The sequence below is a fragment of the Oncorhynchus masou genome, chromosome 21 (assembly GCF_036934945.1).
Source record: "Oncorhynchus masou masou isolate Uvic2021 chromosome 21, UVic_Omas_1.1, whole genome shotgun sequence".
In the NCBI taxonomy this organism is placed as follows: Eukaryota; Metazoa; Chordata; class Actinopteri; order Salmoniformes; family Salmonidae; genus Oncorhynchus; species Oncorhynchus masou.
In genome coordinates this window covers 12,786,205-12,812,710 of record NC_088232.1, presented here as the reverse complement: position 1 = coordinate 12,812,710, position 26,506 = coordinate 12,786,205, and the positions used below count along the sequence as shown (strand labels likewise).

General features: G+C 41.9%; 1 protein-coding gene across 1 annotated transcript in view; it reads right to left on the bottom strand.

Annotated features, from left to right (window-relative positions):
* The window catches only part of LOC135507820 (microsomal triglyceride transfer protein-like), a 39,469-nt gene extending 32,903 nt beyond the window's left edge, over positions 1 to 6,566 (bottom strand). Inside the window, exons 1-3 of the mRNA XM_064927499.1 lie at positions 5,882 to 6,566; positions 3,864 to 4,054; positions 2,416 to 2,559 (exon numbers count right to left, since the gene is read on the bottom strand). Coding sequence (XP_064783571.1) covers positions 2,416 to 2,559; positions 3,864 to 4,054; positions 5,882 to 5,942 — 396 coding nt within the window. The 5' untranslated portion in view covers positions 5,943 to 6,566. The remainder of the gene's footprint in view (positions 1 to 2,415; positions 2,560 to 3,863; positions 4,055 to 5,881) is intronic.
* Between the last annotated feature and the right edge of the window lie 19,940 nt (positions 6,567 to 26,506).

The window sequence follows — 26,506 nt, the reverse complement described above, 5'->3', positions numbered from 1 at the left end:
TGATTAATATTATCAAAGTGCCTCAGATAATGATGAGATGTCAACAAATGGAAAAGGGTCTGATTGTGAAATGCATCTTGAGGGAGTTCAATTTCTCTTGGCAAGGTATGTGTCACCCTGATCTGTTTCAGCTGTCTATGTGCTTGTCTCCATCCCCCTCCAGGTGTCACCCATCTTCCTCCAGGTGTCACCCATCTTCCTCATTATCCTGTGTATTTATACCTTTGTTCTCTGTTGCCAATTCATTTTGTTTTGTGAAACCTAGCAGCATTTGTTCCCCCTGTTCCTGCTTTCTAGTCCGTCCCAGTTGACCATTCTGCCTGCCCTGACCCGGAGTCTGCCTGCCGTTCTATACCTTGGGGCAGCAGCGTGGCCTAGTGGTTAGAGCGTTGGACTAGTAACCAAAAGGTTGCAAGATCAAATCCACCAAGCTGACAAGGTACAAATCTGTCGCTCTGCCCCTGAACAAGGCAGTTAACCCACTGTTCCTATGCCATCATTGAAAATAAGAATTTGTTCTTAACTGACTTGCGTCACTGGATTATTGACCCCTGCCTGCCCTGACCCTCCCTGAATCACTGACCTGTTGTTTGCCTGCCCCTGTACTAGAAATAAATGTTTGTTTCTTCGACACGGTCTGAGTTTTACCTGAAACCTGACAGTATGGCCATGGCGTGACACAGGGGCCAATAAGAGTCATTTTCTTGGCAAGGAATGCCCATGGCAACCCAAGACACATTCTGCAGTCAGACACTATCAAACAAATGTCTTATTCACCTTCACAGCGTATTCCACTCAACTCAGGGCATCACACTGTAAAATCACACCAAGGTTTAGATTAAACCACTAGATTTATTAGGTTTTAGTTATTATATTCGTTGAAGACAATCATTCTTCAACCTTGTTTTGTCCATACTCAGCCATTATCAACTCAGAGAGATAAAGCTTCATTTGAAAAACCATGTCTAACATTGCAGAGACTACAGCATAAAAAGTCCAAAATACAATACAGAAGTACAAAGGTTACAGACAATAAATCACATTGTAGTAAAAACAAACAGTCACCCTAAGGTCACTTATCACTATTATCACAAAAGTTTCAAAATCATGTCACTCATTATCTTACACTCACTGGCCAGTTTATTAGGTACACAACCCTGTTCATGAAAATGGATCGCTCCTACAGACAGTGAGCCACATGGCAGTGGCTTGTAATTTAAAGCAGGCAGAAAGGCATCAAGGCAATCAGTTACTGTTCGATTGAACATTAGAATGGGCAACAAGTGACCTAAACAACTTTGAGCATGGTATCCTGGGTTTTTCCACGCACAGCTGTGTCTCGGGTTTACCGATAATGGTGTGACAAACAAAAACATCCAGTCAACGGCCGTCCTGTGGGCGAAAACAGCTGTTGATGAGAGAGGTCCAAGGAGAATGGCAAGAATCATGCAGGCTAACAGGCGTTCAATCTGCATCAACTGCGTGATGCCATCACGTCATCATGGACCAACATCCCTGTGGAACATTCCTGTTGAACGCAAAGGGGCGTCCGACCCAGTAGTAGATGGGTGTACCAAATAAAACTGGCCAGTGAGTATATGTAGTCACTTATTATAGTTCGTAATACTATGAGATACATTTAGTTTCAATATATACAGTCCCGTGCTAAATTCGCAATATTTTCATAACAGATTTAGCTGATCACAATGCATTCAACACTGATCAACTGGTTCACCTATTCACCTCGTCTGTGTCATCCAGGAACGGCACCTCTTTGCCACGCCAATGCCCCCACACTTCTCTCGTGAGATCTGATAACAGGCCGGCCAGCAATCTGAAGGATGGACCCTTGCCCTGTACTCACCATCTGTCTGGTATTTCCCCTTCCAGCGTCACCACACCAACACATTGCCAATTACGGTTCCATTAATAGTCCCCAGCAATACAGATGTCATCTATGATGCTCCAGAAATGGCTCCCATACTAGACTTAGTATTTATTTATTTTTTATCTTAACTGATTGTAGTAAAATTGATGGTTGATATAAATGTACAATTGCACAATACTTTTATGGCTATTGACCTATGAAGATATAACAGCAATAGTACTACAATGATAGAAAAACAGCTATTTGTAGTATACTTCTGGTAACAATTAAACATCCTACGACATCTACCTATGGCAGATAATCTCCACTACAGTATACCCAAAGCACATTCATGTTCCTAGTAACTGCCTTAAGTTAAAGCAATCATTTTGCATTATGCATAAATAAAAACATACAGTAACACTTTACTTAGCTGCAAGTATAATGCATGACGATGCAGTAATTATTTGTAAGACCTGTTATGAGTTTGAATGGGCCCCTTAATAATGTCTTTACAATAGAAACAAACCAACATCCACAGCTCTTACCTTTCCGTTTTTCAGGTGCACCATGAACGGCCTTTCCAGTGCTGCCAGCTTATTCTCTCCGAGAAGGCTTTGTGTTGTGGCGCCCTGGAATATGTTCTTCTTGGCTGAGCGTTGGGCCACACTTTTTATCTTCACGTTTGAGATCTGCAGATGGGAATGGAGGAGCTTGTTAGATGATTAGGACATTTCAAGCAGCTCAATATCAATATTCTCCATAGAATACAATGTTGGCACTTTTGAGATTACTGCTTTTGGGCCAGGCACACACAATTAAGCACAACTTAAGTAGTTAACAGAATTCAAATACTATTTGAACCCAGGCCTTTTTAAATACAATTTTAAAAACTCCCTGAGGGGCCTGTCGAAGAATTTAAATACTATTTTTACACAATCAGACCATGCTTATTTTTCTATTCTTTCCATTTACAGGAGACATTAAGAACCTCTTTCCCAGGATCATATCAATATGTGGTTGAGTTTCCTTTCACATTGTAATTAATATATCCCATTTAGCAGACGCTTTTGTCCAAAGCGACTTACAAGTCGGCTGGGGACACTACTGGGTGGCCCCAGCGGGAATCGAACCCACGACGCTTGGCGTTGCAAGCGCCATGCTCTACCGACTGAGCCACACAGGACTCTGTAAAGACAGCATACACACAATAGCATACACACGTACACGTGGATTTTGTACTGTATATGTGGTAGTGGTGGAGCAGGAGGGGCCTGAGGGCACACAATCTGAATGTATGGTAATGTTTTTAAAATTGTATAAACTGCCTTAATTTTGGAAGAGCAGCAGCTACTGGGGATCCATAATAAATATAAATACACAATATTGTGCATGCATAAACTCCAACATGTATCCTCCCAAAACAGAGTTTTTTTTTATTTATTTTTAATTCAATATACCAGGGAAACATGTAACCAGGTTTGACAAAAACTGTCTCTCAGTCTGTCCCTGAATGAATCCTAAATCAACCCCTAACCCCTACTCACTGCATTTGTGTAGATCTGAAAAGACTGGATAGGTCTAAGCGATATGGCAAAAATTCCAACTAGGCTAGTACAGCACTTTGAGATATCAGCTGATGTACGAAGGGCTATATAAATAAATTTGATTTGATTTCATATGGCGAGGTAGGGTTATTGCCATAAAACAGTTACACCTATCCAATCCTCTCAGACCTACAGAAGAGCATAGGGGTCTAGGGGCTGGAGTTCTAGGGGCTGGGGGTTTGGGGTTCAGGTACATCCAGCCAACACACATTTAAATTTGAGTCAATTAGCAGACACTCTTATCCAGAGTGACTTACAGTTAGTGCATTCATCTTAAGATAGCCAGGTGGGACGACCACATATCACAGCCATAGTAAGTACATTTTTCCTCAATAAATGTAGCTATCGGCAAAGTCAGGGTGAGGAGGTGGTGCGGTGGGATTACTTACCACCAGTTGGATGAGCTGGTCGTCCTTGCTGCTGGGGTCTCTCCACACTAAGTTGACATCCACGTCACTGGAGATCCTATAACCGACACTGCCATCCTTTGACCCCTTGGCCCTGTCCACCAGCACCTCGGTGGTGTAGCTGAATTTGTACAACTGGTCATTGTTCAGCCTGGGTCCAGCAGCACCAGCACCTGAAACAAGAGGGGGCATGCAGGAATCGCAGAGTGAGATCAAACGTTACAGTGATGAGTGACTTAGAGCAGGGGTTCTCAAATCAGTTCTCTTGCTGAGCCCCCCTAGGCCTTTTCAAACTGCATTCTCTTAGCCCAGGGCTATCTTTAACCCTGGGTTGAAATTAGCCCCGGGCCAGTTCAATGTCCATTTACACAAGCATTTGTTAACCCTGGCTAATTGGAACCAACTGTCACTTTTCTGGAGTAAAATATTCCTGTGTCACTTTTCTGGAGTCAATTGGGTGACAACCAAGGTTGTTTGCACTGGGCTGCACGCAGTTTGAACATGGCTACTGAGACCATGACAACTCACGGGGACCCCAAATGGTTGGGATTCACTTAGACCCGTGTTTCTCTATAGAAATATCAGTCTTTCATCAGAACAATGTCAACAAGCTGGTTAACACCAAATGACCCTCACTGCTGAGTGAGATGTCTGTCAAAACATCTTCTAAACAAAATAGTTGGTATATACCATTAAGCAGTGAATGAATTAAGGTATTTCCCTCAAATCATCTGCTTTACGGCAGTCAAATACTTCCCCTTTGTATGTCAATCATAACAAAAAGGCTTGGATTCATTTATTACTCTGTTAGATTTGTAAAGTTTTGGCTAGGCAACAATTCATTGTTTAACCATTACACACGTTACCTGGTCCCCTGGCTAACTGCTACTGGTTCGACAGAGAAAGATCAGGCAGGTGGATGAGACTGACACTTGTAAAACCATGTGTAGCTTTATGCAAAATACTTCCAAACATCTTATCCTCTGTAGCAGATGATTTAAAAACAGACAGTAATATTTATACATTCATACTGTCAGGCATCTTGGATTCAGAAGGTGAGCCCTTCATTGTGGTCCAATTGCAACTTGTAATAATGTGTCATTATTACGAGAACCCTTGTAAGCTAAACCTACTCTGGCCTACGTTTCTGATGGACACAACACTGGAGACAGAACGTTGTGGGTGGACTATTAAAGTCCTTGATTGCTCTAATACAGTGTAGCATTACAAAATAATTGACATTAAGGCCATGAGTCAAGACTGACGTGTCACTTTCGGGTTGCATCACCAATCACAAAGTGCTGAATCAAACATACAAAATCTGCCACAGACAGCTGTATTCAACCATTTTGTCAACTTCCTTAGCTTCTACTGACCAAGTTGAACAGGAAATCATTTCATTCATATCACCTATGATTAATAGAATTGACACCCAAAAAACAACTTTACCACCAGCTACAGTAATATCCACAATATCTACCCTGCAGGTTGCCTAAAATGTTCAGGGGAGTAATTACTATTGGTAGTGTACTTTATTATTATTTTTTATTTAACTAGGCAAGTCAGTTAAGAACAAATTCTTATTTACAAGGATGGCCTACCCCAAGCCAACCCTAACGACGCTGGGCCAATTGGGCACTGCCCTATGGGACTCCCAATCACGGCCGGGTGTGATACAGACTGGAATCAAACCAGAGTGTATAGTGACGCCACCATCACTGAGAAGCAGTGTCTTAGACCGCTGTACCACTCGGCAGCCCACCTTACATCACCAGGAAACTATTTGACTGTTGAATTTAGGAACAAACATGTGCTATGAAATTATGAATCTCCAGTGAATGTAATTTGTTGGTTGTTGCAAGACCATTCAAAAGGTTGACAGAAGTTCCAAGGTCACGGACTGCTAACATACTCTCTAAGCAAATCACACACCAACACAATATAAAATAACATATTCATCACACATATCCGTACATGAAAAAAATAAAAAAATAACTCACCTCTAGTAGAAGCAGAAAATGAAGATGTTATGCAGAGCAAAAGCACAAAGAGAGCTAACATTTTGCAATCTATTAGGAGCAAGAAGGTGGCCGCAGGTAAAAGTTGACTGGATCAGAGCTCACAGGCCAGAAAGAAAGGCTCCGCTACCCGAAACTATTCGAATTATGGTCATCGGCGTGGAGGGCAGAATCCAAACTCCACGCTCAAGTACTAAGTACGAGGTAAAGAGCAAATCATTAACTTGTAGAGCTGAGATTTGACAATCCCTTCGCAATGCCCACTGTTGGCGGGAGATGATACTTTGTACGCGAGCAGTTCATTTATGTTACGACATACCTAATGGTCATGACGATCAATCGGAAGAGAAGAGGACGATAGCCGTATCAACAGCGCATGCACAAGTGCGAATTGACATCGAGGTTTCGTCCTCAAGTAGTAGCCTATTATGATAAAAATCAGTGAGACAATTACATATAGGATAAAACAGTACCGCTAGTTTCACAGCTGTAGCGATACTGCCGAATTCTGCCCAACTTTCAGCAACAAGTTCAAAACAATAAAATACTCTTAACATTTTCAACGTACGACTAAAATATTGAAAACAGTGGTGACATTTACCCCTCGGTAGTGAGACGAAGTCATTTTGAGATTGAACCTTTCACCTAATTTAGCAATAAACACTGACATAGTTGCACACACCGTTGAAGGAAACGGAATAAATACGTCACTCTATAACAGACAGCATATGGGCCAATGGTAGGCGTTTGGCGTTCTGCCGTGTTTGTGTGGAGGAATTTGTAAGCACCGATTTGAGGTCAGTTTTACGTTTCCCAATCTAATGGTAAGGATGGATGTGGGGAGATGTGGGAGGGGACGCTGACTAATCCTTGACCTGTCACCCCTATCTACATCAAGGATAAATTGATCTGGGTTTACATTATGAATGATTCTTATCTTTGACTACATTGCGAGGGAAAGGGAAATAACAGTTCTAGAATTTATCAAGCAGTGAAGTAATTTACTTGACATTGAAGTCGTTTTTTCTCATAGTCTTTATTGGAGAATCCTATTTATATAAACATCAGTTCAAAGGTTTGGGGTCACTTAGAAATGTCCTTGTTTTTGAAAGAAAAGCACATTTTCTGTCCATTACAATAACATCAAATTGATCAGAAATACAGTGTAGACATTATTAATGTTGTAAATGACTATTGTGGCTGGAAACGGCTGATTTATTTTATGGGATATCTACAAAGCCGTACACAGGCCCATTATCAGCAACTATCACTCCTGTGTTCCAATGGCACGTTGTGTTAGCTAATTCAAATGTATCATTTTAAAAGACTAATTGATCATTACAAAACACTTTTGCAATTATGTTAGTGTAACAGTATAGACTTTAAGTCTGTCCCCTCGCCCCAAACCTGGGCGCGAACCAGGGACGCTCTGCACACGTCAACAGTCACCCTCAAAGCATCGTTACCCATTGCTCCACAAAAGCCACAGCCCCTTGCAGAGCAAGGGGAACCACTACTTCAAGGTCTCAGAACGAGTGACGTAGAAAGAGTAGTGGGAAGCCCCGGTGCACAACTGAGCAAGAGGACAATTACATTAGAGTGTCTAGCTTGAGAAACAGATGCCTCACAAGTCCTCAACTGGCAGATTCATTAAATAGTACCCGCAAAACACCATCAACCGTGAAGAGGCGACTCCGGGATGCTGGCCTTCTAGGCAGAGTTCCTCTGTCCAGTGTCTGTGTTCTTTTGTCCATCTTAATCTTTTCTTTTTATTGGCCAGTCTGAGATATGTCTTTTTCTTTGCAACTCAGCCTAGAAGGCCAGCATCCCCGGAGTCGCCTCTTCACTGTTGACGTTGAGACTGGTGTTTTGCGGGTACTATTTAATGAAGCTGCCAGTTGAGGACTTGTGAAGCATCTGTTTCTCAAACTAGACACTCTAATGTCTCTTGCTCAGTTGTGCACCAGGGCCTCCCACTCATCTTTCTATTCTGGTTAGACCCAGTTTGCGCTGTTCTGTGAAGGGAGTAGTACACAGTCTATTGTATTCATTAATAAGCATTCATTGATTCACTTTATTTTTTCATGCATTCGGGAAATAAGTGAGATAAATATACAGATATATTGACTACGGATCCTATTGTCTTTATAGTCTTTCAGATGATGTTATTCTATTTGTGTGAACAATTGTTAGTCTAGAAATACTAGTAGTGGTGCAGTATGTGGTAACACTTACGTTACATTGCCATTATTACTGTGTAACTACTTACAGTTCCTTGAGAAAGTATTCGGCCCCCTTGAACTTTGCGACCTTTTGCCACATTTCAGGCTTCAAACATAAAGATATAAAACTGTATTTTTTTGTGAAGAATCAACAACAAGTGGGACACAATCATGAAGTGGAACGACATTTATTGGATATTTCAAACTTTTTTAACAAATCAAAAACTGAAAAATTGGGCGTGCAAAATTATTCAGCCCCTTTACTTTCCGTGCAGCAAACTCTCTCCAGAAGTTCAGTGAGGATCTCTGAATGATCCAATGTTGACCTAAATGACTAATGATGATAAATACAATCCACCTGTGTGTAATCAAGTCTCCGTATAAATGCACCTGCACTGTGATAGTCTCAGAGGTCCGTTAAAAGCGCAGAGAGCATCATGAAGAACAAGGAACACACCAGGCAGGTGCGGGATACTGTTGTGAAGAAGTTTAAAGCCGGATTTGGATACAAAAATATTTCCCAAGCTTTAAACATCCCAAGGAGCACTGTGCAAGCGATAATATTGAAATGGAAGTAGTATCAGACCACTGCAAATCTACCAAGACCTGGCCGTCCCTCAACTTTCAGCTCATACAAGGAGAAGACTGATCAGAGATGCAGCCAAGAGGCCCATGATCACTCTGGATGAACTGCAGAGATCTAAAGCCGAGGTGGGAGACTCTGTCCATAGGACAACAATCAGTTGTATATTGCACAAATCTGGCCTTTATGGAAGAGTGGCAAGAAGAAAGCCATTTCTTAAAGATATCCATAAAAAGTGTTGTTTAAAGTTTGCCACAAGCCACCTGGGAGACACACCAAACATGTGGAAGAAGGTGCTCAGGTCAGATGAAACCAAAATTGAACTTTTTGGCAACAATGCAAAACGTTATGTTTGGCGTAAAAGCAACACAGCTCATCACCCTGAACTCACCATCCCCACTGTCAAACATGGTGGTGGCAGCATCATGGTTTGGGCCTGCTTTTCTTCAGCAGGGACAGGGAAGATGGTTAAAATTGATGGGAAGATGGATGGAGCCAAATACAGGACCATTCTGGAAGAAAACCTGATGGAGTCTGCAAAAGACCTGAGACTGGGATGGAGATTTGTCTTCCAACAAGACTGATCCAAAACATAAAGCAAAATCTACAATGGAATGGTTCAAAAATAAACATATCCAGGTGTTAGAATGGCCAAGTTAAAGTCCAGACCTGAATCCAATCGAGAATCTGTGGAAAGAACTGAAAACTGCTGTTCACAAATGCTCTCCATCCAACCTCACTGAGCTCGAGCTGTTTTGCAAGGAGGAATGGGAAAAAATTTCAGTCTCTCAATGTGCAAAACTGATAGAGACATACCCCAAGCGACTTACAGCTGTAATCGCAGCAAAAGGTGGCGCTACAAAGTATTAACTTAAGGGGGCTGAATAATTTTGCACGCCCAATTCTTCAGTTTTTGATTTGTTAAAAAAGTTTGAAATATCCAATAAATGTCGTTCCACTTCATGATTGTGTCCCACTTGTTGTTGATTCTTCACAAAAAAATACAGTTTTATATCTTTATGTTTGAAGCCTGAAATGTGGCAAAAGGTCGCAAATTTCAAGGGGGCCGAATACTTTCGCAAGGCACTGTATGTCATTACAGTGTAAAAAGTATTGTTGTAACTAATGATTACACTCAAATCCCATTTTAACTCCCTTTCCACCTCAATGAAACACGAATTCAAAATCTAATTCAAACCGAATCAGAACAAAATGACTACCAAAATGACCGATTGCTGAATAAGAGGTCTATTGAGATGCACAGGAGGGGTTCATTCATTAGGGCACAACGTTCAGTGTGTTGCAGATATGAATAGAATCACTAGAGCTGATACAACAACCTATTCAACATGACAGACAATGGTATCTATTCTACATCATACATTTCTATCTGAACGTTCAGTAACGTTGCAACTTCCTGAACCAGCCCCAGGTGTATTTTCAGAGTTGTGTTTTACGTCACGAGTGAGCCAGGTGCCTGTTGGGTATAGTTGGGCCATTCGGCCTGGAACACTTCAGGTGGTGTGTGAGGCATCAGGGCCCGCTTGGTGTAACGTAGGACCACCTTTTGGTTGAGGTGGCACACGGTGGGGCTACACAGGGTCCTCTGGGTACTCAGGGGTCTGGCAATGTGTCTCTGCCTGTGGGTCTTGGACTCTGCCCTCTCTGTGCCTGCATCCTCCAGTTTACCTGGGAATTGTGTATCATAAATAGACAGACAGACAGACAGACCCCCAGAAATTGAGTGAATCAATATACATATTAATTACTAGGTCAATGAATTATATTATTTGTCAGGACTTAACCTTGGAGACTCACCTGAGTCACAGTTTGGCATAATTTCTAGGGAATGATCTCTGTGAAGAGTAAACATAATATATTTTGTAAATACATTACAGGCTGTCCTTTTTGAATAGGTTAAATGTATTGGCCAGTGGGTAGCAGTATTTCTATACAGCACCCAATGCAGGGGTGCACAACTTCCAGTTTTTGTCCAGGGGGGAAGTGGCAGCCAAATATTGACATGATTCAAGTGGCCAGAAGATTGTTATAGCGGGATGTACTATTTCTTGGCAGCATGGCAATTTCATGCTCCATGACATTGCATCATCATTCATCCAATTTCAAATAGATTTCCTTAAGAACTAGGATTTCCTCCCCCCACATCACCAATGACTTTTTAGGTCGCATTTGGTTCTGGGGCTGTATACTGTGAAGTGTGCAGCCAACTTCCAATGTGCAATGATTCCAAAACATCATTTTTTTGCTGTGATCCACTAAAAGCTTTTGCCATCTTCCAGTGACCCAAAAACAACCAAAATGTTTCAACAATCAATCCTCCCAGTAGACAACATTTGGCATAGGTGTCTTACAATGCCGTCAATTTCTGGTTGGAAACACTAACCTGGTGGTATCCTCCTCACTGATCGAAGCCATTCTGGAGGCAGGAGGGAGGTTTTGAACCTCCTTCACTGTCAGCTGCTCTCTTCCCGGGGCCTCATAGGCTGAGACAGGGTCCTTTGCCAGGGCGGAAGACAGCAGACTTAGAATCTGGTCCTTTTCTGGACAAAAGTAAATACCACCACTGGTTAACGCCATGACAGATCAATGTTTACATCCTGATGGATCATAGTAGGGACTTGGGATTATGGTCCCGAATAACACTATTTTGGGGACTTTTAAAGTCTTTGTGTGAGTGTATCATATACTTTGTGTGAGGGTGTCTTGCATCTCACTCCTCTGCAATATCATTGGTTCATTCTGCCTGTGGCAATGCTAATTGCTGAGTCTCACTTTAATGTTGTGATAAAAATGTTTCTTGGTAATGTACCCTTTTGTTACTGTTCATTTGGATGGTGTTATCAAATCTCCTTTGGGGTATGAATAAAGAGCTATCTTATCTATCTAATCTTGTCTTTCCCTCTCTATGCTCTGCAGCTGGATTTCAACAACTGGAAAAGGGCTCTAGATAACAGTGACAGCATGCTAAATGGATTGGTGTATATGTGCAGTCCAGTGCACTTACCTCTTTGACCAGCTGTCAGAATCCATTGCTGGACATCTCCTATAGACTCAGTTTGCAGTATCTGACACAACATATCAATCACCTACAACATATAAGAGTATTCAAACTATGTCATAACGTGTTACAAGCTGTAACTCGAAGGCCATCATGAAGGCGCCCTATAACTGAAGTTGCAATTGTTTTTAACATTCCTTGCAGTATGTTATACAGTATGCCAATATAATAAAGACATTTAAATTATAATTTACTCTATCTGACAACCCACTGGGCACCCACTGGTTGTATAAACATTTGTTTCCATGTCTTGTCAATGAAATGATGTTGAACCAAGATGGAATAGACGTTAAATTGATGTCGTTACCCAGTGGGAAGTGCCTTGGAATTTTTTTCCAAACATGAATATCACTCGTGCTCACCATCAGCTGTAGTTTAAGGTTCCCCTCTCTGTCATCTCTAGACCCCCCGAGGGCTGACACACAGCTGGACTGGGGAAAGAAGGCAACACCACTTCCTGGAGGTCAGAGGGCAATGGGGTTACAACCAACAACCCTAATTCTAATATTAACCCTACATCTTACCTAAACCTCAAACCAAAAATGTTTTTCACCAGAAACAGAATGTACATCTATAACAATACTTACAAATGTTATAATTATTATTTTTTAAATAATGTGGGTATTTTACACCAAATTTCGATCTTGTCTCATTACTGTAACTCCTTAACGTGCTCAGGAGGTGAAGGTCGATTCATGCATCCTCGCTCCTTAACACCCGCCCATTTAACCCGGGAGTCAGCCACATGTGTCGGAGGAAATACCATTCACCTGACGACCAAGGTCAGCCTGCAGGTGTCCGGCCTGCCACAAGGAGTTGCTAGAGCACGAAGAGTCAAGTAAAGCCCCCCTGGCCAAAGCCCCCCTGGCCAAAGCCCCCCTTAACCTGGACGACACAGGGCCAATTGTGCGCCGCCCAAAGGGACTCCCGATCACGGCCGGATGTGATACAGTCCAGGATCAAAGCCAGGTCTGCAGTGAAGCCTCTAGCACTGCAATGCTTTGCCTTAGACCGCTGCGCCACTCGGGAGGCCCCAAAATGATTTTGACTGAGATGGTTTCCTCTTAAGTGTTAGGATTACATTATTAAACAACATTTTATATTTTGCAGCAGTATGCAGCAGTTGGGGTTGGGGTCAATACAATTTCAATTCAATCCCACTCCATCTTTCTCTCATCGATGGCAACATCTGGAGTTAAGAGCTCTCCAGTTAGGATTCAGCCTTTCTTGTGGTGGAGTTGAAGTGGAATTTACCTAGACCTGGCTGGGCAGTATATAATAAAAACATTTCATCTTCTGAAAAAATTATATTCCATCTCACCTCTTCCACCTGCTCCCAAAATCCCTGCCCTCTCTGTCAACTCTCGCAACTCCTCACGCCAGGCCTCGGTCACTTGGAAGAGAACAAAAAAGCAGCAAATGAATTCTCTGCTAGCACTGAGGACAGGAGATGCTCATGTTCATAAGCCTGTAATAAGGCCTACATATGCCTTATTCAAGATCTGACAAACACGCGTGACACCTGCATACATGTGATTTCGATGTTTACACTGTACAGTACTGTGATTATTTTGTATTTTTTCCTGTACAATTATTTTCATTATGTAACTTCATTTCCCAAATATAATGTCGATAACAACACATGCACACACACATATACAGTACACACACACACAAATACATAGATACATTTTGAGTGTCTTTAGGGCACAATCATGAACATAGTTTTAGATAATTGTTGTTTTCCATTCATCTTCCCTACCATTTTATCATTTGTATTGAATAGGCTGCTTTGTGCAGCAGTTGTAACATGATAGGGTAGATGGATACAATGAAGTGCTTAACCGCCACACTAATATCTGGTTACCTGTAGCCTGTAGCAGAATGCCCTAGAGTCTAGTAGAGGCGAGAGTTTCATTCTCACTCTACATGCCTGTTTTTACTTTCAGAAACACTATAATATCCAAGGCATAACATGCATCTAAAATACAAGATCGCCATCGCCATCGTAACTTAGTTTACCAGTACGTAGGTACATCATAGTAAACACAAAATAATGTACAATAGGCTACTCCACGGGAATACAGCTGGATGCAGCAGGGCAAGAACCAAAGCACATCCATTTGACAAGAGAACTACTTTGTCACATTACCATATCACAGGATCAATAGGGCTGGTTTTTTACATAAATGACATCACCATAAAAAAAGAGAGAAAGGTTCATATTTACAGAGACTTGCTGTATTGAAGGAGTCTTGCCAACTCCTATGGCCATTGACATGACACAAACAGATCTGAGGCCAGACTGCCAGACTGTCTGAACGTACATAACCTCAGAGAGGGGGAATCCGTCTGCTTCAGGGGAAAGAACTGGAGGCCCGTGAGGACGTCAATAGGGAGGTAGGTGCTGTTGGTGCCGATGGCCGCTGTCGGTATGTTTGACTGCAACACCAGGTTCTTCTCAAGGGACAAGACCCTGCCCAAGCAGTACTGGGGAAACTGGCCAAAGGTGACATCATTGACAGCACAGATTTGTTTGTCATTGATACCTGTGCAAACAACAGACATAGATTAAAAATGTGTTATATGAAGGATGGAGGCATTGTTGAATTATCTGTAAATTCAATAATATTGAGGCACTGTACCAATGCTACTCATCATCTGCTAGGTGGGAATGTGACTCAACTATTAGTAAATTAATAGACACTGTGTGTGTGTGCGTGCGTGTGTGTGTGCGCGTGTTTGCATGTGTACAAATGTGCATGCCTCTTTGTGTCTCTGGGTGTATCAAACTAACCCTTGATGTGCCTGACCCTCTGTGGGTGGGGGTTGTTCCTACAGAAGAAAGGGCTGTGGCTGGGCACTCCGAAGCGGGCACTGCTGCGGATCACTCTGGGCTTGTGGCATAGCGGGCTATCCTCTGCCACTTTCAGGGACACAGTGGTGAGCTCACGATTACCCAGGGAGAAGGGCGAGGTGTGGGGATGGCTGGACACACTGGGCTCTGGCCTGGTAGAAAGGTCTCACAGTTAAAGTGTAGTGGTAAGGTAGGCTAACTGTGTGTGTGTGTGTGTGTGTGTGTGTGTGTGTGTGTGTGTGTGTGTGTGTGTGTGTGTGTGTGTGTGTGTGTGTGTGTGTGTGTGTGTGTGTGTGTGTGTGTGTGTGTCCTAGGCTACCTGGCTAAAATGCTTGCTCGCTAGCCTAACTTCCTTTCATGGGCAACGTTAGCTAGTTAACATGAGCGTTCTACATCTAGATAAATATTGAACTTCTATCTTCTCAGGCTAGGGGCACAATGTATAAATTAATGGTTGGATCACCTTGATAATCATTGGCCGGTACGGAGAATTAAGTAAAACCACAAGTCCAAATCCCTTTCTCCATCAATGGCTAATTTAGGAAAGGGTCAGTTTTAACTAGCTAGCCACCGGAGGACAACAACACAACAAGATGTGAAAATTCAAGTTGTTTCTGACAATTAAGTATACTCTCAATGAGATTTGATAGGAGTGACGCCAAACCCAAACTGGATTTTTTTTTTTACCATTCACAGTAGAGCTCACTCAGTTTAGCTTAACGCTGATTGGCTATTATTTTATACTTTTTTTATCAAGGGAGGCCAAATACTCGCTGATTGCCCCAGGGGCGCCCCCCTCCTATTTACAGTGAAATGAAAAGAAAGACAGGACAGAGAAAAGAAAAGAAAGGGCGACAGTATTTCACCCAATTTTTCACAAAGAAAGGTGGGTGTAGTCCGTGAGTGGTGGAAATGAACCTGTTAGCTTAGCCCATAGTGAAATAGGCTACTTTTGCTCCCCTAGCATTAGTTACTTAATATCTTAATCCATCTTAATCAATGCAGGCAAACTTTTAGCAAGCTATTCATACTAAATCAGTTGTCCCTGAACCTGCCTGGTGCCAAGGCCAACAGATGCAGCTTCAGGCTCCGCAGCCCGGTCTCCCCATACCTCTAAACCAGCCCTACTCCCATCTGAAGTGTTTTCTACTGCTATGGACAGCATCATAAGGACACTAGGTTCCACACCACTGCAAAAAGTGTACGATAAGTTTCTGCTGTTCTGAAAGTTGGGCAGATTAGTGAGGATAAAGTCCCTTCTGTGTGCATACCACTGATCATGAAGTGTTCCACCTGAACACTGTATATGCTGCCCTCTTGGTCTCCTGAAAGTGTGCATTGCTTTACGTATATTTTGCACACTGCCTGTGACTGTTGCTCGTGGCGAGAGAGCTTTCAGTAAGCTAAAACTGATCAAAAAAACGATTTAAGGTCCACTATGTCCCAGGACAGGCTTTGCAGGGCAGGCTTTAAGTTATTCATTAATGTTAAGATAATTTTACCATTAAAATAACATTTAGACTGTACAAGATGGCCTTTAGCTCTTTTCTTATAGAGGGTATCAGTCTTGCATCAAATAGTGAATTCCACTGTATGCAGAATGTTGCGTGCATGTCTGCACAGTGTTATATTTTCACAGCTCACTGTCTAGTATGATCTAAAATAAGGACGCGCGACAACGAGGTTCTAGCCCTCGCATGTCCTACATAGGTACGGATACCCCCAAGAGACATCCTACTACATCTTCCTCTCCCATGAACAAGAACTCAACATGCATAACCACTGAAGCATAACTGACATGCAATTTGGAAACCAGTATTATTCTCTAACATGCTACTTCCCATCCTGAAACAGTATGAAAGCATTAAATCACACAGTATGTACATTAACTTAGGTACAGTCTCTTTTTGCTGGGTATGGTCCCCAACAGTATGTTTTCTCTTCGCGTAACATAGTCTTTCAGCCACATGGGTGGCTTCACATCCTTTTTTTCACTGCTGCACTATCTGTTGGCAGATGTGGTCTCGTTGTTGCTCCTCTGCAATCTGCTGCAGTTTGGTCTGAGATGCAGGTAGACTGTCCCTTATTGCATTAATGGACACCTGTACCTCACCCACTAGACATTGCTCCTCCTCGGATAATGGACGTTTAATTGGAGCCCTGGAGAGTGCATCTGCTGTGATCAGTGCCTTCCCTGGCACATACACCATCTTGTAGGTGAACCTCAGTAATCTGAGGCGGAAGCGCAGAACTCTGGGAGGCAAGTCGTCCAGTGCTTTTGTCCCTAACAGGGCCAACAGTGGTTTGTGATCAGTCTCTGCTGTAAACTGCAGGCCAATAAGGTATTGGCTGAGCCTTTCACATGCCCATGTGATAGCCAACGCCTCCTTCTCCACTTGAGCATATCTTTGCTCTGTGTCGGATAAGCTTCGGGAGATGTATGCTATTGGATGCCACTCCATGTTGTCCTGCATCTGTGTGAGGACCACCCCTAGCCCAAAGGATGATGCATCTGCTGATACTTTTGTCTTAGCGTGGGGACGGTACTGGGCCAGCACTCTCTGTGAGGCCAGGTCTCCTTTGATTTTGTCAAACGCTACCTGTTGCATGTGACCCCATGACCAGTCATTCTCTTTGGCTAGTAAGTCTCTCAGAGGTTTGGTTGTATCTGAGAACTGTGGGAGGAACTTACCCACATATGTGGCCATGCCTAAGAAGGTCCTGACTTCAGCCACATTCTGGGGTCTGGGCATATCTGTGATGGCGCTGATCTTCTCTGGGTCCGGCTCTATTCCAGCTGCACTGATTTTGTGTCCCAAGAACAAGACCTCTGATTGTGCAAAAGTGCATTTTTCATTGAGTGTCAGGCCAGTCTCCTGGAGTCGGGTCAGAACTGCTGTGAGCCTTACATCATGTTCTGCTCTGTCCCTTCCGCACACGAGCACATCGTCCACGTGGACTATGACTCCATGCTGGGACATGCGTCTTTGGAAATGCTCAGGACCGGAAGTGATTCCAAATGGCAAAACATTACAACAGTAACGGCCAAACAGTGTTATAAACGTTGTGAGTGCCCTACTCTCTGATGACAGCGGTATCTGCCAGAAACCTGAGCGGGCATCCAGCTTTGTGAAGATTTGTGAGCCATCCAACAGAGCCAGTGACTGCTCAACTGATGTTAAGATGTGTCACTCTCTGCAGAGTGCCTCATTCAATTTAGTCATGTCCACACAGATCCTTATTTCCCCATTGGCTTTTGGGACCACTACCATCCCTGCACACCAGTCTGTGGGACTCTCTATTTTAGACACCACCCCAATTTCTTCCATCCTCCCCAACTCTTCCTTTACTCTGGCCAATAAAGGGATATGTACCCGGCAGGGGGTGGTAAGGGCATAGGGGACAGCATCCTCTTTCAGGCGGATTTTATAGTCACCTTCTATCCTTCCTAGACCAGAAAACACTTTGGGGAATTTCTTATTGAAAACCTCACCTGGGTCCTCCAGTTCGCTCACTCTCTCAATGAGTTGCAATGCTTCAATTGCTGGCAGCCCCAGCAACGGTCTGGCTAGAGAGTCAATGACGAAGACAGGCTGGATGGCACTTTTGTCTTTACTCTCCAGTTTAATCACCAAGTGCCCTACCACTGGTAAAATGTTATTACTGGGCCCATACAGTTTTTTGTTTGTAGAGAGCAAAGGGCCATCTCTGCTATAGCTATACAGCCTAGTTGGGATAGCTGTCACTGCTGCCCCAGTGTCTAGTTAAAATGACACAACCTCCCGATTGAGTTTAATGTCTGAACGCCAGCCAGCATTGTTTTCCTTTACTTCTACCAGAAAGATGCTGTCCTGCTGTACCTCCTCTGAAACCTCATGCATTTGCTTTAATCGACAGAGCTGAAAAGTGTCCTCTCCTGTGACATTTCCTGCATTCCGCATCCTTTGGAAAGGGGATTTCCCACATTTGCGACAAACACTTGAACTAGCTACTGGTGCTGTCTGTGATTGTTTTCTCCACGTCTGTTCTGTGTTCCCCTCCGTTTTTTTTTAACTCTGTATGAAAATGCATGTATTTCCCCACTCTCTTCGTTCTGCAAGGAGCTGCTGTCGCGCAGTATCGTCTGCTGTCTTTTCACTGTCTCACTCTGCCTAACCTGGTTTACAGCTTTGGACAAGGTAAGCTGGGAATCCAACTGTAACTTTTCAGAAAGTGATATATTTCTTATTCCGACTACAATCCGATCTCGGATCAGCTCTTCCCTGAGCGCGCCAAACTGACAATGTTCTGCTAGTTTGTGAACAGCTGTGATAAAACTGTCGGTGGTTTCACCCTGCTCCTGTTTGCGCATATTAAACCTAGCTCTCTCAAAAAATAATTTTGTGTCTCCCTACAAAATGCGTTTCAAAACAAGTCTTTAACGGCACTGCAGTTAAGTTTCTCTTCCTCGGTCAACGTTGAAGCATTTAATATATCCTCGGCTTCATCACCCATAGAGTAGATCAGTGTATTAACTTGAATGCTACGGGCGGCAACAACGTCATACTCTTTTGGAACAGACTGCATCAGATAAATGGCCTACACATACAGAGACAGAGGGGCGCTGATGCTTTCTCCGGTGAGATACAGTACATTCAGCCTCTTGTGAATTGAAGGAAAATGATAAAACAAAGAGAGACAAAATATACATTATTTTATGTCATTTAAAAAAAATGATTGGTCAATTTTGGGGGGAAGCATGGAAGCCTTATGAATACACGCCACTGCCATAAACCCATGGATCGTGAATCTTTCTAATACGTTTGATTTTTAATCAAATTAAACGAAACACCATACATCTGTTTTTTTTAAACAAACAACAACATTTCTAAATTGGATCTGGTCAGAAGCATGATATTGTTCCATGAGCATGAGGCAATGTGCGCACACTACGCCTAAGGGCTCTTTGGAAGGAGACACACACTGCATTCGCATTTCGGAAATGCACTGCATGTTCAACCCATGGATAATTGGACATTGCCCAAACGTTATAATAAGATTAGCCTACCATCATCGCCTGATATGGCCTGTTAGCGACTTTTCCACGTATAAGGTAAACAAACGAATAGGAAAATAGCCTAGGCTGCAAGCGGATTCAGCACCAAGGACAGCGATCGGAATTCCCACGATTTGACAGTTAGGTCCAACAGATGAAAGTGGAAGGTGCCGTTTGTTTTTTGAATGATAAAGGAGACACAATAAGAAGTCTATTGTAATAACTTGGTGTTTCCTAAACAGACTTCCTACAGTCACAGACATCTTCCATTCAATGGGCATCGCACACAGGCCTAATGAGTCCACACTTTTCACAGAAGCTGAACGGGAATGTCTGTTGACTGTTTTTCTGCTCGTGATACTTTAATAAAAAAATTGTTATATAGGCTACTGACAACTGATTGGATTGACTGATTAAATGGGCAGTAAAGCAACAAGAGAAGAGGGTGGGTTATTGTTTTTCTACCAACTTATTATGCAATACAGTAGGCCTACCATCTACATTATTTGAATTTGATCTCGAGTGTGACAGGAAATTATTGTGTTACTGTAAAGTGGCCATGAGATCACGTTTTAAATATTCATAACAACCATGAGCCTTAAAAAGCTCAAATTAACAAAATGTTGGGAGGAAAAAGACCATTTTTAAAGTAGGTCAGTAAAAATCCAGTAGGTTATATGAATGACAGATAAACAGAAGACTCACGTATTTTCCCTGAAAGGTTCGAAAAATGGTCTCTCTGACATTTTGAAGAATCAAAAGATCTAATGGGAAGTATAAAAATATTGTCTAAATGAGTTTCAACAGAAATTCGCACATTGAGCCTATAGCCTTTAAGATGACAATCACAATCAAAGAAAAAGCCACTACATGCAACAAGCGGGGCTCACTTGCACTTGCCTTTGTGCCTTATTAATGTGGCCTCGCTGACAATATGTATTGTGTAAAGCCAGCACACATTGACAACCTACAGCCCCAATGCAACTCAAAATACAACCCATCATAACCTAATTAATCAGTATTCCCATTGTTTTATACGTGTGGAATAGGTAATTTACGTAATTCATCAGTGAAAATACCTTTTCGAAGTCAAAGGAATGTTCCATCTACTTCCGCTCTTCAGATGTGGAGTGCTCCATAAATACTTGGACTACATTGGCTCCATTGGAATTGACGCCATGGAAACGTGACGCGCGCGAAATAAAGACTTGATGTTAATAAAGGCTTGATGACGTTGAACAGATCTGCTGTATCAGTCCTCTCTCACGCTGGGCTGCACCCAGCTGTCACTGTATGCATGCCATTCCATTTTAACGTCTGCCCATCTCTAAAACACTGCTAACGTTAGCTAACCTTACAAGACAGGATATTTAATTTATTTGATTATTTATGAATGTATTATTGTGTATATGTTGATCTTACACGACAGTAAAAAAAAATGTTTTGGAAGTAAATGTGCACTTTTAAATTGGGTTGACTACACCTATGAAAAACATTGCCATAGCCTATAGTAAAATCGAATTATTGTATAGCATGAGAGACTCTCTGAATAAGGGACCATCTATCATAGAATATTTAGGACTGCAGAGACTGTCACAAACTTTAGCTTGCAAATGATCTAGCAAATTCGATGACTTGGAGGTTTAATCTCAACCCTACCCGCAACCTTACCCAGGCCAGGTAGCATTTGAAAACAGACCCTCAAGCCTTCAGCTCTCTTGTTCAGAAATGACATTGTTTTGATAAAAAGCAGTAGTGTAGCTTAAATGAACACTTTAAATTTAATTTGACTTCTGGAGAGAGAAAAAAGTATATGATACTGCAGTACAGTTTAATTGAATTGAATACTATTACAAAGCTTCACTTTGACATCACTGTCATATCATTACACACGCAAACCGTTCAGAACTCCATAACAATAATTAACCTATCCAAGGGCCTAGAGTCAACTCACCCCTATTTAAAAAAACACCAGCGCTGGCCACCAGTTCAAGACATAATATACTTTGAATAAACAGCGACTGCCTTTCAAAAGCAATGAATCCCTTTGAAAACTGCCTATTTGTCATCGATATAAGTCAGAAACAGTTATGTTAGTGTCAAAATTGACTACAAAGTGTAAAAAGGAGAATTTTGGTCATAAAGTCGTTCTAGTCTAAAACGGGTAAATACATGAAGGTTGGGTTTTGATTTGACAATGTCAATTTACCCACTAACATGGGGTGAACAACTGCGGTGATTAATCTCTATCCAATAGCATAGACAGTGAGACAGACCTGTCCAGCAGTTCCGATTATTATTAACATAAGAAAACAACATGTGACGCATTTTTTTACTTGAGAAATAATGTACCAAACACCTTACTTAGATGTAAAATATCACAACTAAAACATCCTCGGCAAAAACGTCAAAATTCATTACAGATTTCTTGAGTTATCTTATATTTATTCTGGGGATTTTGAGGAAGTGTCTCATACATAATTGGTCAGGAAACACACCTCCGAGACAGAAAACTAGTTTTTTTGAAGAGCAACAGAAAAACACTCGTGCCAATCAGCTTTTTCTGTGGCTCTTTAAATACTTCTACCGGCATTCATTACTCACTGTGGTCTTATTCCAAATGACAAGGTAGTTCAAAGTCATAATGCAAAAAGTAACATACTGTATTCCCAATATGGCAGATAGAAAGGTACTGTACCAGAGATAGATGAACACATTTTGGCCAGTTGCGACAAACTCGTTACAGCCAGAGTTCCAAATGTGATGCAAACAAACAACTTAGATTTGTCTGCTACAAATCGTTGCAGTTATCGTCACTGTAGAAAAGTCCCCACCCACTCCTGACATTTCAACCATTCGCCAATCATCCTCACTTCATGCAAGAAAGAACTTATGTCCTATACAGCTCAGGTGGTAGAGCATGTGCCTTAAAACGCCAGGTTTATGGGTTCAATTCCCATGCGGGAACAGCATAAACCAATATAAAAATCTATGCACTCACTACTATAAGTGAGTGCATCTGATAAATAATGTAAATGTATCCACACTAGTTAAGGGTGGCTACCTAATGGACTGTTTGTGGGTGGTGTTTAAGTCTTCTGGGGGCAGTGTAATGATGTACCCTAATTAAACTGCCTGTTTCTCATGTTCAGAAGCTAGGATATCGGTATAATTAGCATTGGATAGAAAACTCTGAAGTTTCTAAAAATGTTCAAATAATGCCTGTGACTATAACAGGCAAAAATCTATTTTTAAATCAATTTAGCTCCCGGCCATTCCTATGGTGGCCTATTGAATTTCCAACCAAAAAGGACCCAGATTGCAGTACCTATGGCTTCCACTGGAGGTCAACAGTCTTTATAAAATGTTTCAGGTTTGTTTATTGAAAAATGAGCAAGAAGTTGTAGTTTTTCCAAGGTGTACCTAATTAGAAAAGTAGTCTTGATGCACGCGTGAATGAGGTGCGTCGTTATTTATCTTCCCTATTGAACATACTATTCTCCATCTTAAATTTTAGCATTTATTTAGATGTTCGAGTAACTGAGGATTAATTAGAAACATCGTTTGACTTGTTTGGACAAACTTTACCAGTAACTTTTTGGATTTGTTTGCAAGCACGTTGAACGAGTGGATTAGTGAAGTCAATGGTTCCAACTAAACATACTTTTTTGGATATAAAGAAGAACTTTATCAAACAAAACAACCATTCATTGTGTAGCTGGGACCCTTGGGATTGCAAACAGAGGAAGATCTTCAAAGGTAAGTGATTTCCTCAGATAATCGCATGGTATGCTTTTGCCGTAAAACCTTTATGAAATCTGACAATGCGTTTGGATTAACAAGAAGTTAAGCTTTTAAATGATGTAAGACACTTGTATTTTCATGTTTAATATTACGATTTTTGGATTTTGGATTTCGCGCTCTGCAATTTCACTGTATGTTGTCGTAGGTGTCCCCCTAGCGGTTCATGCGCCCTAATTAAAGGGGAACTCCACCTGCTGATTTGACCTTGTTTAATGGCTCCTCAAGGATTGCTTCCAGCCATGACAGAAGCCAAACATTAGTTGGTTTCATACAGCTACCGTGCCAATAGGCATTTTGTCTGGTGCTAATGGGGCTACCTTGGCAAACATGTCAGAGTGGTCATACCTTCCTGTGTGGTGTCCGGTATACAACAGGAGTTCCCTGATCCTGTTGCAGAATACACAGGGGTTTTCACCCCCCATATTGACTGATACCATTCAATAATTAAAAAAAAGACAATACAAGTAAAATGAGTCTAGTGCAATTTTAATGTTGAGGGCCAGGTCTCTCTCCATTCAGAGGTATCAGTTTCAAGCCCATCTGTCATTCTGGACTTCATCACATCATTTTGCAAGTCTCCATGTGCTTGCAAGTTAAATGAAAAAATAAAAAACTTGCTCCATACACATTTCTGTGAACCAATACACACATAGTCACTGTTGTATTACCAATGGCAGTCAGGACAGGCTCCTGAGTGGCACAGCGTTTTAAGGCACTGCATATCAGTGCTAGAGTTGTCACTACAGACCCTTGTTCAATTCCAGGCTATATCACAACCGGCTGTGATTGGAAGTCCCTTAGGGCGGTGCACAATTGGCCCAGCGTTGTCTGGGTTAGGGTTTGGCCGGGTAGGCTGTCATTGTAAATAATAATTTGATTGTAACTAATTTACCTATTTAAAGAAAGCTTAAATAAAACAAATATATCTGACACACAAACATATAGTATGTTGCAGTTTGAACAGGTCAGACTAAACCTACCTAATTCTGTTCTTCCCATCAATGATCATTGGTGATGCTGGAGTGGAGGTCTTTGCCAGAGCCCCATAGCCTGTATGGCAGCATAGATCAGCTACTGGTTGGCAGGGTAGGGGAGTAAGGGATTACAAAAAATGGTAACTGTAATACGTTACTAACAAAAATATTTTTATCAGATTACAGATACTTTTAAAAAACTAGATGATTACTTTTATTACTTTTAAATTCCGAAAGGAGGTCAAAGGAGGTTAAATTCACAGGAAGGCCAAAAGGATCATCAAAGACAACAACCACCCGAGCCACTGCCTGTTCACCCCGCTATCATCCAAAAGGCGAGGTCAGTTCATGTGTATCAAAGCTGGGATAGTTTCTATCTCAAGGCCAGACTGTTAAATAGTCATCACTAGGGCTACTGCCCTCTATACATAGACTTGGAATCACTGGCCACTTTCATAATGGAATACTAGTTACTCAGATAATGTTTACATAACTAAAGTTTTGTTACTAAGGATTCCACAACGCGGTTAGCCTTTACGGCTGGGACTGCAAGTTTGTGTTCCTTTTTTGTGCGTGGAATCCGCAAGTGCTAACTGGCTGTACTACAGACACCTGTTGTCGTGGTGGGAAAGACTCATTGTTATCTAGTTGCAGTATAGAGCCAATCAGGATACCAAGGAGATCCTGAGGGAAATTGACGAGTACCAACAACTTTACGCTATGGAGGAACAACATACTCCTTCGTGGAAAGATCCGACCATCTTTACAAAATAAAGAAAAACAGATTAATCTACAGACACGGACGATTTACTTACCATTGAGGTAGAGGCTAGGGCTCTGGCTGGAATCCATGCAACAATGGAAAAGTTGTGTGAGGAGGTAGCAGGGCTGAGGGGGAGTTTGGAGTTCAGCCAGAGTAAAATTCTCAAGCTCCAAAGAGAAAACAAGACACTCGCAGCCAAGGTAAAAATACATGATTCCAACATGGATTGTCGACTCAGGGAAAACAGGGTAATGAAGGAGACCCTACTAGATATATAAAGTCGTAGCATGCGTGAAAATCTATTTTTTTCTGGTATTCCTGAGGACGCATCCAATAATCCAGAGAGCGCGATCAGAGAATTCATGCAATCCGTCTTTAAACTTCCTATAGAGACTGTAAACAAGGTGGCTTTCCACCGGGTACACAGACTTGGAGCTTGGCGCGACAAGACCAAGGGTCCCTGACCGATCATCGCAAAATTTGAACACTACCAACAAAAGGAGCTGATCAAAAGCAGAGGAAGGGAACTTAAAGGGACCGAATTCGGTCTCAATTACCAATTTCCAAAGGAGATAAACGAACGTCGTAAGAGGCTATATCCGGTACAAAGACAACAAAGGGAGAAGAGTATGCGTGCCTTTATCATTGTGGACAAACTCTTTATAGATGGACAGCTATTCCGAGACAGCTCCATAACACAGTGGCTGTACTAAATTCTACAGGGAAGGTATGGGAACTGTTTAAAATATCTGAACATTATGAAGTGGATATGAACACACACGTACTGAACTACATGCTTGCTTACACATACGGACTTATACACATACACACACACACCTGATCTCGACATCTTCTCTTCTTTCCCTTTCTATTGTCGAGAACTGTTTTATAATTGAATGTGTTTGTTGGTCTATTTTTTAAATGTATTTGTCTACACGTTTATATATGTTTACAACAAGCAAGGGGAAGATATCAGAATAGGGGCATTGGGGAATAATAACATATTGTACGGAATACATTTGTACTGGAGTGCAGCCGTCTCTAGAGTAATGCAAGGTCTCTTTCATGATCATGTGAAACGTCAATTGGCAGAGTTATTATTTATTTGGACATCACACATTATAGTCTTACCCTTATAAAGACATCATATCCAATATCATATCATATCATATCCAATATCATACACATCAACACATCAACATACTCAGATTTGTTAGACACATAATTTGACTCAATTTTCTAACATCTGTGGCATTGGCTCACAGGCAAGGGAATAAAACAAATATTGCC